General features: G+C 50.0%; 1 protein-coding gene across 15 annotated transcripts in view; it reads right to left on the reverse strand.

The window, feature by feature from the left end:
- The window catches only part of Zxdc (ZXD family zinc finger C), a 35,395-nt gene that overhangs the window by 1,718 nt on the left and 17,792 nt on the right, over nucleotides 1–15,885 (reverse strand). For 2 of the 15 annotated variants that reach the window (XM_047534852.1, XM_047534849.1), the window contains 3 exons: nucleotides 3,628–3,794; nucleotides 3,385–3,438; nucleotides 1,008–1,264 (listed from right to left, as the gene is read on the reverse strand). In XM_047534852.1, coding sequence (XP_047390808.1) covers nucleotides 1,052–1,264; nucleotides 3,385–3,438; nucleotides 3,628–3,794 — 434 coding nt within the window. In that variant the 3' untranslated portion in view covers nucleotides 1,008–1,051. Of the gene's footprint in view, nucleotides 1–1,007; nucleotides 1,265–3,384; nucleotides 3,439–3,627; nucleotides 3,795–9,307; nucleotides 14,202–15,885 lie in introns of those variants that run through there. The other 13 variants (XM_047534857.1, XM_047534853.1, XM_047534862.1 and 10 more) reach the window with 11 other exon arrangements.

Raw genomic sequence — 15,885 nt, forward strand, 5'->3', positions numbered from 1 at the left:
AAGATTTTTTAAAAAAGGAAAACGAACTCAAGATTGTTTTTCCAGACCTCTTTTTTCTCTGCCCACTGAAGTAAACCCATACATACCTGAGCCTCCATGTACCTTCTTACAAAAGCCAGATCATTGTGGAACCCTTTGCCCACCTCGCCTGTGGTTAGCAGCCCTCCCAGGTAGCAGATGTCTCTCTGCATCATCGGTGGCTGAGCAGGACGGCAGGCCACACTGTGCCGGCCAGCATCTAAGTCACCTCCTCCTGCTAGAGCAAATGCTCCAACTTTGGCATCATCAGGGGACATGGCATATGCCTTTTGGGTCGTTATTCATTTACTACCTAATTTCTTTAAGAACGGCTTATGGGGAGGCTTACCAGGCAGGAGAGACTTTTTTTTTGGGGGGGGGTCCCAGGGATTAAACTCAGGGGCATTGGACCACTGAGCCCCATCCCCAGTCCTATTTTGTATTTTATTTAGAGACAGGATCTGAGTTGCTCAGGGCCTCACTGACTTGCCGAGGCTGGCCTCCACCTTGCCATCCTCCTGCCTCAGCCTCTGAAGTCACTGGGATGACAGGCTACCATGCCCACCTAGGATAGACATTTTTGAGGTTTTCTGACACACTGCCAAACCGGGCCCGGAAGTACCCCCTCCACTGGTCTGGGAGCCCAACTCTCTGACCCTTGAAAGCACCTTATTTGATAGGTGTTCTCTATGTTAAGGGTAATTCAATAGCCCTGGTGTAATGCAACAAAACTAAACTTACTACTGTCATGGATTTAAAACATTTATGAAGCCAAACTGTTGGAAATTTGATCAGCTACGTTCTTTCATTATTTCATATCCAGCTCTGAATCACCCACAGCTACCGGATCTCAGCTTAGCCACTCACCCCAGTGACTACTGAATTTATCCAGGTCTCTTCTCCCCGGGCTAAATAGTGGCCAGCTTGCTTCTCTCGTGAGAGTCACTGGAATTTTAGTATAAAATCGTTCCTCATACATTAAAGGTCACCTTGTCTACAAGGGCAGTAAATCTGAGCTCCACCTGGCGCCAGGTCATGGCCCACCCGGGGTCTGGGTGGCAGGCTGGCTGGGCCCCCACAGCTCCTTCAAGTTCACGGCTCGGTAAGTCTCAAGAGGAAAAGAAGAACAGTCATAGACTCCAACCTGGAAGACGTAGACAGGCAGATCCAGAGCGAAGTAGGGGTGGAAGGCCAAGGGCTGTGGGCCAAGGGCTGGCGGCAGGACTCCTTCTCCCGAGGGCTCGTCCTGGGAGGCAACCACGAGACCCGTCAGGCGTCTAGCTGGATGGCACGACGCCCCGCTGCACCCCAATGAGGTCCGGGGACCAGCCGCCACTGGCACTGGGGTTTGGGGGCTCCTGGCCTCATTCTCCCACTTGACCCTAGCTCAAGGCACAGCACAGGAGGCTGGGCCTGGAACTTTCCGCCTGGCTCCTCCCGGCTCCCAGGTGCCACTCAGACTGAAAAGAAAGTCCTCCCCCAACCGCACGCCAGCTCCCTCCTGTGAGGTGTTCCCCAACTTCTGGCAGATACGGCTGGGACCTTCCCGGGCCAGAGGCAGAGGACATCCCGTGCGCCCTGTCACCAGTGGGAGGGCCAGAGCAGGCGAAGTGCTCCCTGGGAGGAGGCTGCTGGGTCACTGCTACCCCCATGTCCCACCGCCCTGGGGACCTCCCTGCACAGGCACTGAGCCCTATGATTTCCCTGTACAGGCGGCAAAACCAAGGCCCCAGGCTTCGGGAACTTGCCTAGGGCTATTCTAGAGGCAGAGGGCGGGTGAGGCTCACACCCAGGTCGCCCTGGCCTCAAGGCTAAGAGCTTTAGTTGGGTAGCCTTTAAAAACAAAAGAAGCCAAGCAAACACAACAAACCCACCGAACCAGACCAGAAACACCCACACCCTTTCCAGTCTGTTCCTTCTCCGGCACAGCAGCCGCTTTCCTGCAGCCTCCCTAGTTCAAAAAGCCCTGGCTGGCCTCTGCCTTCTTCACTTTCTTTTCTTTTTCTTTTGCTTTTTTTTTTTCCTTTTTGGTACCTGCATTGAACGCAGGGGCGCTCAACCCCTGAACCACATCCCCAGCCCTTTTTATATTTTATTTAGACACAGGGTCTCGCCGCGTTGCTCAGGGCCTCCTTAAATTGCTGAGGCTGGCCTCCAACTTGTGATCCTCCTGCCTCAGCCTCCCTAGCTGCTGGGATGACAGGCGTGCGCCACTGCGCCCGGCTGCCTGCTTCACTTCCAACCTGTCGGCTGTGGCTGTGCGCCCGTGGGACAGGCCTCTGCCCCCACACTGGCCCCATCTTTGGGGAGTTCTTTATTTCTTCATGAGCTCCAAGTTGCTCTGATCTCCTAGCTGGAAAGCAGTGCCATATTTTCCTGCTCTCAGGCAAGCCTGTGAGTCCCCAGCCCCACCAAACCTTCACCCGGTTTCTCGCTTCGTCTTGCAGCCCCTTCCTGCCTCCCCGTCAGCTCATCCTTTGCCGGGACCCATCTGGGCCCTCACCACTGTGTCCTGCACGAGCCTGCCCGAGCACTACAGATCCCATGGTGGCTATCAGAACTGAGTGGGCTCGGCGCCCCTACGTTCTCTGACCCCTGGGACTGCGTCTGCCTGTTCTAGAGTCATCGACAGCTTCACAGTGACGTGCCACGAAGAGGTGCACGGGACTGGGCCAGCTCACAGCTAGGTCCCTTGCCTTCCGACCCTCTTCCTCCTATTCCAGCCCCTTAGAAATGAGCCTGGACGGGCAGGTGCGCAAGGAGCCATTGAAGCGATGGCTCCGTGGGTGACACGGACTGGCTGCCAACTGCAGGGACCTGCTAGGCCCCCAAGAGGTGGCTGGGCCTATCCTTCTGGGTTAGGAAAAAAAAATGGGACAAAGAGCCAGGTGTGGTGGTGCACACGCCTGTCATCCTAGTGGCTCGGGAGGCTGAGGCAGGAGGATCGAGAGTTGGAGGCCAGCCTCAGCAAGTTAGCGAGGCCCGCAGCAACTCAGTGAGACCCTATCTCTAAATAAAATACAAAAAGGGCTGGGAGGTGGCTCAGGGGTCGAGGGCCCCTGGGTTTCAAAAATATGGGGAAAACAAAAAGGTCTATCTTTTGGGAGGCAGTCCCAGAAGCAGTCCTCAGAGGCGGGTGGCTGGTGTGGCCTAAGGCTCCCCTTCACCTCCACCCTGAAGGTCCGATGGTGTGTGGGGAGGGGCAGGGCGGGCTGGGGCCAGCAGCTGGCAGCCTCAGAGGGACCGTACCCTGCGCACCAAAGCCATGGGAGGCCCTCGGCAGGAGGGGGCCACGGCCTCCCACACCTCAGAGAGAGGTGGGCAGACAGCACGGGTAACGAGACACGGGAACACGGTGCCACAAACCTGATGTGTCAGTCCTAACAAAGGCAAGAGCTTGCACAGACGCAGAGAGACAGGCTGAGGAGAAGAGAGAAGCGGGTTAGTAAGAGACGTGGGCTGTCGAGCGGGACGGGCGGCTTAGCAGGGGGTGGGCGGCTCATGAGGAGGGCAGTGGTGGCCACAGTGGCCAGGGAGCAGACACGGTGCGGCCCCTCCCGCCCAGCCTGTCCTGAGACCTGGACATCAGTGCGGCTCACTGGCGCCTACCTGCAGGACTGGGATCTGGATGCACTGGAGCCCGGCGGCCGGAGCCGGTGCTCGGGCGCCCCCGCTGGGCCCAGGGAGGGTCCCGCACAAACAGCTGCTCCGGCCTGCTTGGAGGCCAGGGCTTAACTTGTCATCTTGCCTTTTTCTTTGAGTAGATTCGGAGGCTCCTGAAACAAAATAGATAAAACCCAGAAAATCCAACGGACAATCAACTGGCAGGCTCTTGGCCTCACTGAGATGGCGCTAGGGGGACCGTCTTCCCATGAACCGTAACTCTGCACTGTCCCAGTGACTTCAAATTCCTCGACAGGAATCATCGCCAGCCAAGTGCCAAGGCCTTGGGTCACAGACGCAGCGACACTGTCTCACCCTGCACACTGGCTTCTGCTTTCCTCCTGGGTGTCTGGGGAGTCCTTTCTCTTTGAAGTGCAAATATTAACCAGGTTGAGGGTGAGGTCCCAGTGCAGGGAGATGTGACACCATCGCATTTGCTTTTCTGTAGTACTAGGGAATGAACCTGGGGACACTCCATCACCAAACCACACCTTTTTTCTTTTAAGACAGGGTCTCACTAAGTTGCTGAGGCTGGCCTCCAGTTTGCGATCCTCCTGCCTCAGCCTCCTGAGTTGCTGAGATGACAGGTGTGCGCCACCGTGCCTTGCTCACATTTTTACTTTTTAATAATTCCTTTCTGCTCTGCTTCAGTTTCTCTCTTAACTGCTGTGTCCAGTTTCTCTATTCTAATTGCTTTATTCACTTTTAGATGGTAGAGCAAAGCTGAGCCACGGCAAGATGGATACCCAGGGCCTCTTTAACAGCAAGAAATTTCACCTCAGTTTCTGTTGTCCTTCAATCTATCCACTATTTCATTCAGCTTTGGGATTGTTCATGGCTGCATTTTTATGCTTTAAAACCTCTGATCACGCTAGCATATTTTCTTGCAATAAAAACAGGGACATAAGTTGAAATTTTATAAGGATGTCTAGCCTGGAAGCTAAAATTAACATTGTAGTTATTAACAATGTAAAACAAAACATATTAGAAACTCCAATGGTTATAATATCAAAAGCAAAGCTGTATTGAAAATATCTCATTGGGTGTGGTGGCACATGCCTGTCATCCTAGCAGCTTGGGAGGCTGAGGCAGGAGGATTGTGAGTTGGAGGCCAGCCTCAGCAACTTTGTGAGACCCTGTCTCAAAATAAAAAATTAAAAGTTAAAAGGGTTGGGGATATGTCTCAGTGGTTAAGCACCCCTGGGTTCAATCTCTGGTTAAAACACACACACACACACACACATACACACACTCATTTCAAGAGAGGTAATGCTCTCTTCTGCCAGTCAGTTTATATATCTGTACTTAAATATTAATTATTGCTAGTTTGAAACATGATCAGCATGTATTTCTGCCAATTAAAATATTCTTTAAATAAAATGCTCATGTGCTTTAAATACAATTTCACCACATCTCTGCAGCTAGAGGGAGCTGATTCAATTTAGTCGCAAGGCTAGTCTTTGAAGTCAGAAGAGTACCATATGTTCATCATCTGATTATTTTTTTAATTCAAATAAAACACAGAAGCCGTGCATTCCCTCACAAAATGTGGGAATAGCACGTAGGTTATTCAATTTACTAAAAAATTAAGAATTATGTGCATGAAACCAGAACTAATCCACTAATTTTGCCAGATACCATGATTTTCCTTTACACTTACTGAAAGATTATATATACTGAACTGTATTTCAAGGAATAGTCGAAAAAACCACTGTGGCAAAGTCAAGGAAGGCATTGGAAAAGAATAAAATACCTTTATACATTACTTATAAAAGCAGACAAGATTTAAATGACATCTGTGTGACATTTATCAGTTAGTTTTGTAACATACAGAAAGGTTAATGGTCGGGACTGTAGCTCCGCAGTAAAGCGAGTGTCTATCATGTGAGGCCGGGTTCAATTCCCGGCACCAGGAAACAAATAAGACAAATTCAAGCCATCTATTATTTATTTTGCAATGTCTCAAGGCCAAACATGTAGGTCACATTAAGTCATCTAAGAAGCAAGAGATAGGACAGATTTTCCTTCACAAAATGTGGGAAGAGCATGTAGGTTATTCCATTTACTGGAAAATTAAGAATTAAGTGCATGAAACCAGAACTAATCCACTAATTTTGCCAGATATCAAGATTTTCCTTCACACTTAATGAAAGATCATATACTGCTAACAAGTTAATGGGTAACCAGACTATGATCCTATTTTTTGTTAATAGGACATTTTATACTAGGAAATAAGGTGGACAATAGCCAGAAATATTTCATATGTGATAACCTAAATCACTTTAAGTCTACTTTTTTTTGTGTGTGGGGGGGTACTAGGGATTGAACCCAGGGGCCTTCGTATCCCCAGTCCTTTTTAATATTTTATTTAGATAGAGGGCCTTGCTGAGTTGCTGAGGCTGGCCTTGCCCTTTCAATCCTCCTGCCTCAGCCTCCCAAGCAGCTGGGATTACAGGCATACACCACCACATCCCGCTAAGCCTCCTTTAATGGGGCTTCTCCGCCTGCCTGGATTGCTATGGTATTCTTCCAGATGAGCTTAAAATTGACAGGTTTTTTTTCCTTCTAAATTCCTTTGGGATTTCAAAGGAACTGAAGAAACTATGTAAATTAGCAAGAATTGAGCATTTCTAGCCAAGTACAAGGCAGTCTCACCCCTACAGGGATCTTAGCCGTACTCAGCTCACCTGGCATTCATTAGTGACCTTGCGATGTTTCATTATTACTTCGACATTGTGAGATACACTTCATTATTTTTCCTGAATATTCTTGTAGAAAAGTTTATTTTATGTGCACAAATATGTAGTGTGCAATTAGCCGCTAATTCTCATTACTAATTATTTGTGCTGATCTAAGTCTGATAATCATACCATTGCTAAGTAGTCACTTCCTCCCTGGCTTCTCTTCTCTGTAAACCTTCCAGAAAGGGGTGATCATTACTGCAGAGTTGGTTTGGGTGCCTGTGATTTGGATGGAATTGCCTGGGGGGCAACTCCATGCTGCAAGGGACCCCTGGTCTATTACTAGGGAAATCTTTTGGGTTCCAGTGTTGACTGAGGATTGTGATTATTTATTAAATCAGTGACAGACCATGAGTCTTGGCCTCTGTGGACCCTGCGGCTCTCTTCTGGTCTCTGATGTGGCCAACCGTGCTGACGGGCTTGCCTAACCCTGAATCCCAGGGTGAGCCTTACGTATCCCGAGTCAGTGCGCTGGTGTCTCAGCATTTCCCCATTGGTCTCCTCTCTGGTATGAGCCATGTGGTCTCTTTGTGTAGCATGTAACCAAAAGGCTCAGGGACAGTTCTGGGGTGAGTCTGCCTTGGGTTCGATTCCTGGTCTTATCCTCCACTAGCTTTGTAGCTGTGGTCGGCTGATCTCTCTAGCTTTGGATTCGTCTAGAAAATGGGGGCATCAGGACCTAGACATCAGAAGGCGGTCGTGAGGAATCCAGGGGGTAACGGGTAACCAACGCCAGAGGCTCAGAAGCACTCTAGGCAGCTAAGCCTCAGCTATTGTCCTTGGGCTTGGGAACGAGGGGTAGGCTAGTTGCAGGCACTGGATTTAACAGTTCCTATCTAAAATGTCCAGCGGGTCTGTGCGTATTTATTACTCACTCAGCACGTGTTCCCTGCATCTCTACCATGTGGCAGATACTGCGCTACAATGGTGACCCTTGCCACATAGCACATGGTGGCCGGCTTGTGCTCTAAGCACAGGGGTGTGTTTCTCAGCAACACACAAATTTATCAACTTCTACAATGAGGGGATCATGAAGTCATCCAGGGTACCCCGGGAACCCTGAGGGGGCCGATGACAGACGGCACTGAACGTCACAGCCACTACCCCTTCAGCAGTTGTTCACAGCTGGACGATCCCTCAGGATGAGTCCAGGTGTTTCAGATGTCCAAATAGACACGGGGCACGGCAGTGACTGTTCTCAGACGCACACACTCAGAAACCAGCGGAGCACAAAGCCACCTCCCACCTCAAGGCTGAGGGACAAGGGAGGGTTGTCACCAGAGTCCAGAAGAGGGACAGAAAAAGTAAGAGCAAAGCAGAGCAAGGCACTCTGGTCTCCCGCCCAGCTGTGCCTCATCTCTGCCATGGCTCCTGCCAGCCAAGTGTGGCCTGAAGCTGACAGAGGAGCCTGGGAAGCAGAGGTTCCAATGACAGGAAGTCAAATGGTAAAGACTGGCACCAGACACTGCAGGTGGAGGGGCCTGGCCACAGCCCGGAGGGTCCCTGCTCTGGAACTGCTCTGCCTGGCTCTAGGAACCGTGTCTCCAGCTAGGAGTTTGGCAAAGTCGGTTCCATTTTTACGCTAAAGAGAGGTTTCCTCCTTTCCAAGGCTGGGAGCCGGGCTGGGGGCCACGGAGGGGCTGGGTCATGGTTTGGCTAGGAGGCGTCTTCCCCAGTCTCCCGTGTTGATGCAGGACTGTCTGGAGGTGACATGGACTGAGCTGTAGCCTCATCGGCCAACCTACTTTGAACGGACTGGGTGGTCACTGCAGGCAGGAGGGCTGCGGCTTAGCTGCAGAAGGTCGTCTCGCCCTCCTTCACCTGCCTCTTGCTCCCTGCCTCCTGACCACGCTGCCACCTGAGCAGCTTCCCCGGCTGGCCCTTCTCCCGTGATGCTCTGCCTCATCTTGGGCCCAGAGCCACGGAGCCAGCTGTCTGTGGACAGAGACCGCTGAAACTGTGAGCCCCAAATCAACGTTCCCTCCTCTAAGCTGTTCTTGTCGGGTATTTTGGCGAAATTCACGAAAACAGACTGCCAGGGTCAGACTTTGATCCTCGGTTACCTGACGGCAAGGTGGGAAGACGGAGAGGATGCAGAATCAGGGGGACGTGACCTGTCGCGGAGCTCACTAAGGAGCTGGGGCGCGTGCTCCCAGCAGGGAGGCATCAAGAAAGGCACGGGGGCTAAGGGAAACCCGGCGGCTCCCGGGCACGTGGTGAAGAGGCGGCCCAGGGGACTGAGGCCTACGTCTCACTAGTCCAGAGGCAGGAGAGCTCCCAACTGCAGGTTCATGCCCTCTGCTGCGGCAGTTTAAGGCCACCAAATATGTGCCCCCGTGTCAGAAGACCTCTGGTCATGCTAGTCCTCAAGGGACGGGAAGGCGCCAGTGGCCAGAGGCTCCCCAGAGACCTTCGGAGTACGGGAGAGGACCACCTGACAGTTCCTTATGGGCACTGCGTAGGCTCCAGCCACAGACACGAGGGTCATCCGTGCAGAGGGGGCCGTGACGGTCAGCTGGAGCAGGGACACTTGGTGACTGAGAGCCGAGAAGGGACAGCCCCCACCTTGCAACGGTGCATAAGCCTGCCCTCTGCTGTCCTCCCCTGCTGAGAGCCGCCCTGTCGCCAGCCACGCCTGCCCCAGGGGTGCGCATGGGGTCCGCCCAGGGCAAACCAGACCTCTGCTGCGCCAAGGTGCCTTGACCCAAGTTCAGCCCCCACGTGGTACCTCCCGATACTCCACCGGACAACTACGCAGGAACCAGGTGACCGTTACTAGAATCTCTTCTAGAAGGATGAGTGACAAGTGTTGATGCCCAGGCTAACTAGCAGCCCCTGCCGTCCCTCCCCTCCCTGCGCCCTTCAAGGTGGTCCCTTTTGCTTTCATTGTGGCAGCAACAGGAGGATGAGGAAGAGACCTGTGACTACGATGCCCAAAGATTTTTAAGTGAAAAAAGTAATTAAAAAGATTAGGTCACTACCAGGCACGGTGGCAGAAGCCTGTCGTCCCAGCGGCTTGGGAGGCTGAGGCAGGAGGATCACAAGGTGGAGGCCAGCCTCAGCAACAGCAAGGCCCTAAGCAACTCAGTGAGACCCTGTCTCTAAATAAAATATAAAAAGGGCTGAGGATGTGGCTCACTGGTTGAGTGTCCCCGAGTTCAATCCTTGGGGCTCCCCAAAAAAATGATTAGGTCACTGACTGACTCTCAAGGCTCAATTCCACCCAAATTCTCCATGAAAACAACTCAGCACAACACAGTCAGCTCACCCCTCTGCCCACAAGCTGGGGCTCATTGGGCTCAGCCACTGCACTGTAACTGAGTTCCATGGACATGAGGCACGTGCTTGGTGACCTGGCTTCTTTCCCACTTCTTCTCCAGAAAGGGACCCCAGGCCTGTTTCCAGGTGAGGATACGGAGTCTGGGGAAGTCTTACAAAGTCATCCTACGAGGAACAGCTACTCTACTGCTCACCATTTCAATGGCAGTTTTAATAATGATTTTTTTAATTACACAGTCCATGTGTTCTCAAATACAAAAGGTAGAAATGGTCGTAACAAAATATTCACAATCGCAACACTCAGGGAAAAAAACCACGATCCATGCAAGGATACGCCCCACTCGCGTGTCTGTGCACACGCTCACACAAATGTGTCTCTGAGCACAGCCAGCTTTTCTGAGAAACACAAAGTGTGCAGCTTTATTGATGAAATGTGACTTACAGATATTTCATTATAAACCATCCTGCGGAGAGTGGCAGCTGGCACAAGGCACCTTTATACAGACCCCTGGGCATTTCCACTGGCGAAACTCCAAAGATGTAACCGGAAGAGTGAACATGATTATTATAATTTTCTCTTGGAAACATTACCAAACGACCCTCCAGAAACGTCAGGCTGAGTCCACGAGGATGCTTCCCAGGCCTCTGGGCTGGCGCTGGGCGTTCATCTGCCTCAGGGGCGGACACACTCCTCTGTGAGGGTTCGCTGTGTCTTTCCCACGAAGGCATTCGTCGTCCTTGTCTGATGTGGCAATGCTTCGGAGCAGATCTGCATCAAGACTTCATGCTCACGGGGTCTCCGCTCTGGGTTACCTGTGGTCCCTTGGTAGGGAAGAGCCCAGGCCAAGCCCCCGCTGCCTAAGAGATGCTGGAAAGCCCCAGCCTCTGGGCTTCAGTGGCCCCAGTGCAGAAAGGGCAGCTAATCGTGGGATGATCTCCTAGGGTGACGGTGAGGATTTAAAAGGAATTACCGCACACAAAACAGAGCCCAGTTAAGTGCTGGCTATTAGGACAGCTTTTCAGAAACCTTAAGCCTCTCATCTTCACTGTTTTTCTGGTCCCGGGGATTGAACCCAGGGGCACTCCACCGAGCCACATCCCCAGCCCTATTTCGTATTTTATTTAGAGACAGGGTCTCACCGAGTTATTTACGGCCTTTTGCTGAGGCTGGCTTTCAACTGCTGATCCTCCTGCCTCAGCCTCCCGAGCTGCTGGGACAAGTGTGTGCCACCACGCTCAGTCTGTTTATTCTCTATGGAATTTTATTCTTTTTTCCCCAGAGGCTGGTCTTTATCTGGCAATCCTGTGAAGAGACACCTTTTCCACACACAGGTGACCCTGGTCCTAGTCTCTCTCTCTTGTTGGCTCTGCCTATGTGACACCAGTGCCCTTTCTGTTTTGAGTTGCTGTGGCCTGTGACAAGTCTTAAGAACCACAATGCAGAGCCTCCAGGTCGTTTCCCGTTTCCTTGGGTTCCTACACAATGGTTCTTGGGTTTCAAGTGAAGTTGTGCTACAACCCCCAGGGGAGTCGGCAGGCCCACGTGTCAGCAAACCCTGTGGACTCTCCCTTCGGGTTTCCCCAGCATTCAGTCACCCCTGTGATCTTGGACACTCCTGTTTTTGCTGGATGACCATAAAAAAACCCCTAATTGCTCTCCTGTCCCAACTATTACTTTTCAAAGGAGCAGCCAGAATGACCCTTTTAAAATCATGACGCACTTCTTCTAATTACATCTTCTCAAGTTTTTTCCTGCAAACCCGAGTGGAAAGCCAGTCGTGACCATGATGGATGAGGCTGAGCCACCCGGGCTCCAGCTGGGCTCTCCGCCCTCTCCTAAAACCACAGGCTCAGGCCTCAGGTCCTTCCTGGACTGTGTCCCCTTGGCCAAGGCCGCACCTCCCGGGCTCCATCCCTGCCACCCCCCTTCCCAGTGCCTGCGGGTGTCACCTTTCTGGTGAGGCCTTTCCTGTCCTCCCTGTTTCAGGGTAACTTCTCACGGGCCTCCTTCCTCGCTGTCACATTAACCACTGGGCTCACTCAGTCTTTGGTGACCGGATACGTCCACCCTCAACTGACTGGGGCTATTCTCTGCCTCTCCGTGATTTATCAAAGGGAAGAGGCCACCCTGCCAGAGAGCAATCAAGTCTGTCTCTCGGCCAAGCTGCTGTCCTCTTCATTGAGTTCCTGTCACTGAGGAGTGTCTCCCCGCAGAGCTTCCGGTTTTCACTGCTACTGTGAAGGAGGGAGGTGCCCCCCCACCTCCTCACTGGCTATGGCTGCACACAGCGAACTGCAGCTGGTACCCGTTTATTTTGTAACAGGTCCCTAAGTGTCACCTACATCTCACTAATTTTTCAGTCGATTCTTTTGGGTTGGCCGAACAGTTGAAAAAAATCTAGATGTTCTGTTTTGTGCCTACTGTTCTTTTTTTTCTTTTTCTTGGTTTCTTTCAATGATAAGAAGCTCCAGGAGACCATAAAATACCAAGGGGAACAATGGTTACCTAAGAACTTCCTGTACAATCCCCAGGCACATGTGCAGAGGGGCCTCTGATTTCACCATCAAGCATACTGCAGGTTGCTGGTTTGGGCTACAGAATCTTTATTATGCATTCTTACTTCCATCGGTGAGGGCTATCAATTTTTAAAATCAGACACAAGATCTGTTCAGAAAATAGTAAGGTTCCTCACTGACCTTGGTGAAAAACTGGCTAGCAGATTTCCCAACATTATCATTCTCAGGCCCCATTTGGTGAGGATACGTTATGCATGGTGCCAGATCTTAAGGGTGTGTTGCAGAGAACACTCCCCAGAGTCACCCGTCTGAGACTCTTTCTGAGGGGTCTCCTAGTCAGGTTTGTCCTGGGAAGCATCCATCCCTCACCCAGCTCTGGGTCGGCATGTCCTGCACATACCACAGGAAGGACAAGATTCGGCCTGCGTAACCTTCACGCAAGTGAAGTGCGACTCCGACACACTAACTTCTTCCAAGGTTATAAGTTGTTTAAATTCTTATTTTTTAATGATGGTAACTTCTCTTTTCCTGGAAAATTATCATTTTGCTCTCAGTATTCTCAATTATTATCATATAGTTTATGAGACAGGTTTATTTCTGTGTTTCCCACTCACCGTGCAATTTACTTATGCTTTCTTTTTCCTTGGTCCATCTGCTCAGATAAAAGTGAAAACTGACAGCCCGGGAAGATATCCACTAGGGTATGTTTTGTTTGGCCCACACATGAAAGTTCTTTCAAATTTGAATTTGGTGGTCACATGAAAGCATCAAAATCTGGATTTGACTCTTCTTAGAACTGTTCTTTTTTCATCTTGAAATAACGGCTAACTCCACTTAAACTTTCTTTTTCTTAGTTAATAGGAAGGCATCTGGGGCACACCCTTGAACCAGCCACATCCCCATTTCACAACCAGTAACACAGCGATCATCGGCTTATGAGTACTTTCCATGTATTATCTTATTTAAACTCCACAAGAAGCCTAAGCAGGTGATTTTATCGTCATTTTACAAAGACAGAAGCAGAGAAGTTGTTTGCTCAAGAGTAAAAACTTAGAGCTAAATGGCTATCAACGTCTGTCAGTATTTGCAAGTAGCTTTTATTTGACTCAACTGTTTGGCAGGTTTGGTTCTCCAAGTAATTTTTACTTTGTAATTTACCACGAATGGTCTGAAAACAGTACAGTCAAGATTTTTTTCCAGAGACTTTTGACTACCCTTTTCCATGTGCCCTGATTTCTTCAGTTTCATTCCTATGAACATTCCATGGACATGGAATAGCACCAATTAAGGGAAGGTCTTTTGTAGCCTCATTTTTTTACCTGCTTGATTTGTAAAATAAGGAGCCTAATTCATCAGGTTTAGTATTCCTAGGTTTTTATTCATCCAGTTCTCCTAGATTTGTATTCATTTTCACTTATATTGTTCCATATTGTAAGTTTTCAAATAAACATTTGTATAACATGTTCATGAGTTTTAAAATATTTTCTTTTATATTTTTAGTTGTAGGTGGACACAATACCTTTATTTTATTTATTTATTTATTTTTATGTGCTGCCGAGGATCAACCAGGGCCTCACCCGTGCTGGGCGAGCGCTCCGCCACTGAGCCAGTGCCAGCCCTGCTTGTGGGTGGTGAAGCTCTGCTACGGGTCACACACGAACAGCAACCGGGAAAGGGTACATCTTCACTGTGCCCACTCTTCTTCCTGGGATTCAACATGTCACAGTAACACGAACCCTGGCTTTGTGATCTGTTCGGTTTTATCCTGTCTTTCACTTTAAGCTTCTGGAATATTTCCACCCAGGGTGTGCCTCCTCCAGACAACACCAGCTGGGGTTTTGCTTTCTGCCATGTTCCCTCTGTCTCTTGGCAGGGGAGTCAGACTTGTTTATGTTTGTACTGTGACATGGATGCCCTCGGTTTTCTGTCACAAAGTTGACTGTCTCTTCCGGTCAACGGCACGGCTGCTTTCCTCTCCCTGTTCTTGGAGAGCAGGAAAGCACAAAGCCATTTATAGCTCTGAAGTTTGTCAACATTTTTTTTTTTTTTCCCAAAGAGCTTTACTTTGCTATGAGTTTCAGGGATTAAAAACTGACATTCTTATGCTGAGAAAAAAAAAATTCTTGGGTTAATATGATGGGAGAACTCAACGCTTAAGACAAAAAAAACCAGCACCAAGGTTGTATCTCTGAGCTCAGGGGCAACACAACGGGAAGAGTCTTGGATTTTAGATCCCATCATTTCAAACTGCAGTTTCTAAGAATCAACATGGACACGCTGCTCTTAACTGTATTTATAACAGTGAAGTCTAGCCTGTGTCTACGTGACCTAATTCCACCAACAGTCCTGGGACACTGTAACTTCCCCGTTCTGGGCTTTCTACAGATCCATAATCCCTCAACCACAATCCCCAAACCCAAAGAATTCAAAACCTATATTTCGCCCCCAAACATTGTGCCAACACTAATTTAGCAGCAAAACCTGACCTAAACTACTGCGAGGCTCTTTTCCGTCTTATTTGATCCCACTTAGATGAATATATTCTGCTGAAAAGTACCAATGCAGTAACAAGGGGTACTGAGTAACAAAAAAGGTCCTATGCTACTTTTCTAAATTCTGAAATTGTCTGAATTCAAAACCCAGCTAGTGTGGGTGAACATGCATAACTATACTTCCTAGCACTGACCAGGAGAGACCCCGGAAGCCACCAGCACACGTAACGTCCACATCTTGATCTAGATGCCATTCTTCAATAAAAGGAGCCAGGGCTCCCTGGAACATGTAGATCTCCAGGGCTGGGGCTAAGGTCATAAAAGATGAGCCTGGTGGTGCTGGAAACTAAGGAAGGACTAAGGAAAAAAAAGCAAGCCAGGATGAAGTATGTCGGTAGGGCACACAACCCAAATGACGGGACGCCTAGTGGACCACACTGGGACATTCCGACCAACAACATGAACGCTAATAACATTGACCATAATCCAGTGACTAGCGTCTACATAATAAAATAAATACATGAAGGGAATGAACACAGAAGGGAAAGCTCTTCCTTGCCCAAGAACTTTAATTAATAAATGCCTCAAATCACATGAAGAACACAAAAGTAATAGTACCACAGGCAAAATCCACTGGTGTCCGATCAGTGCAAAGTTCAAAGAGCAAGAGTCTCTGCAGTTCTTGGAGAAGGATTAACCTGGCCCAGGATCCTGGGAGGTGATCCACAGGCCCTTGGAATGTCGTGCCTGGTAAGAGTACTCCTGATACTCCAGGGGGCTTATGCTAACGATGGGACACATGACAGAAGCCTTGGGTCACGTGGTACCAGCTCGACCTTCGCAGGGGCTGGAGACTAAGGTCACTCAGTCTACACGATGGAGTCACAGAAAAAACTCTGCAGCAACCAGCTTCCCCGGTTGGCAACGCTGCGTCTGTCTTGTCATGTACACACCACCACAGGAAGACACTGGGATGGGGACCCACAACGGAACGTGTGGGAGCCTGGACAAGCTTGGGGCAGGAAGGGACTGGGGGCGTCCAGTCAGATCAAACACAGTCTGCTGTCAACTCTCAGGACTGTGGCAACACAACTCCCAGCTCCAAGAGACGCACTAGGACTGGAGAAAAGGCTGACAGGAGAGGAGGCTGGGTGGCGGGTATCACAAGGTGCGAG

This window comes from Sciurus carolinensis, chromosome 19 (assembly GCF_902686445.1).
Source record: "Sciurus carolinensis chromosome 19, mSciCar1.2, whole genome shotgun sequence".
Classification (NCBI taxonomy): Eukaryota; Metazoa; Chordata; class Mammalia; order Rodentia; family Sciuridae; genus Sciurus; species Sciurus carolinensis.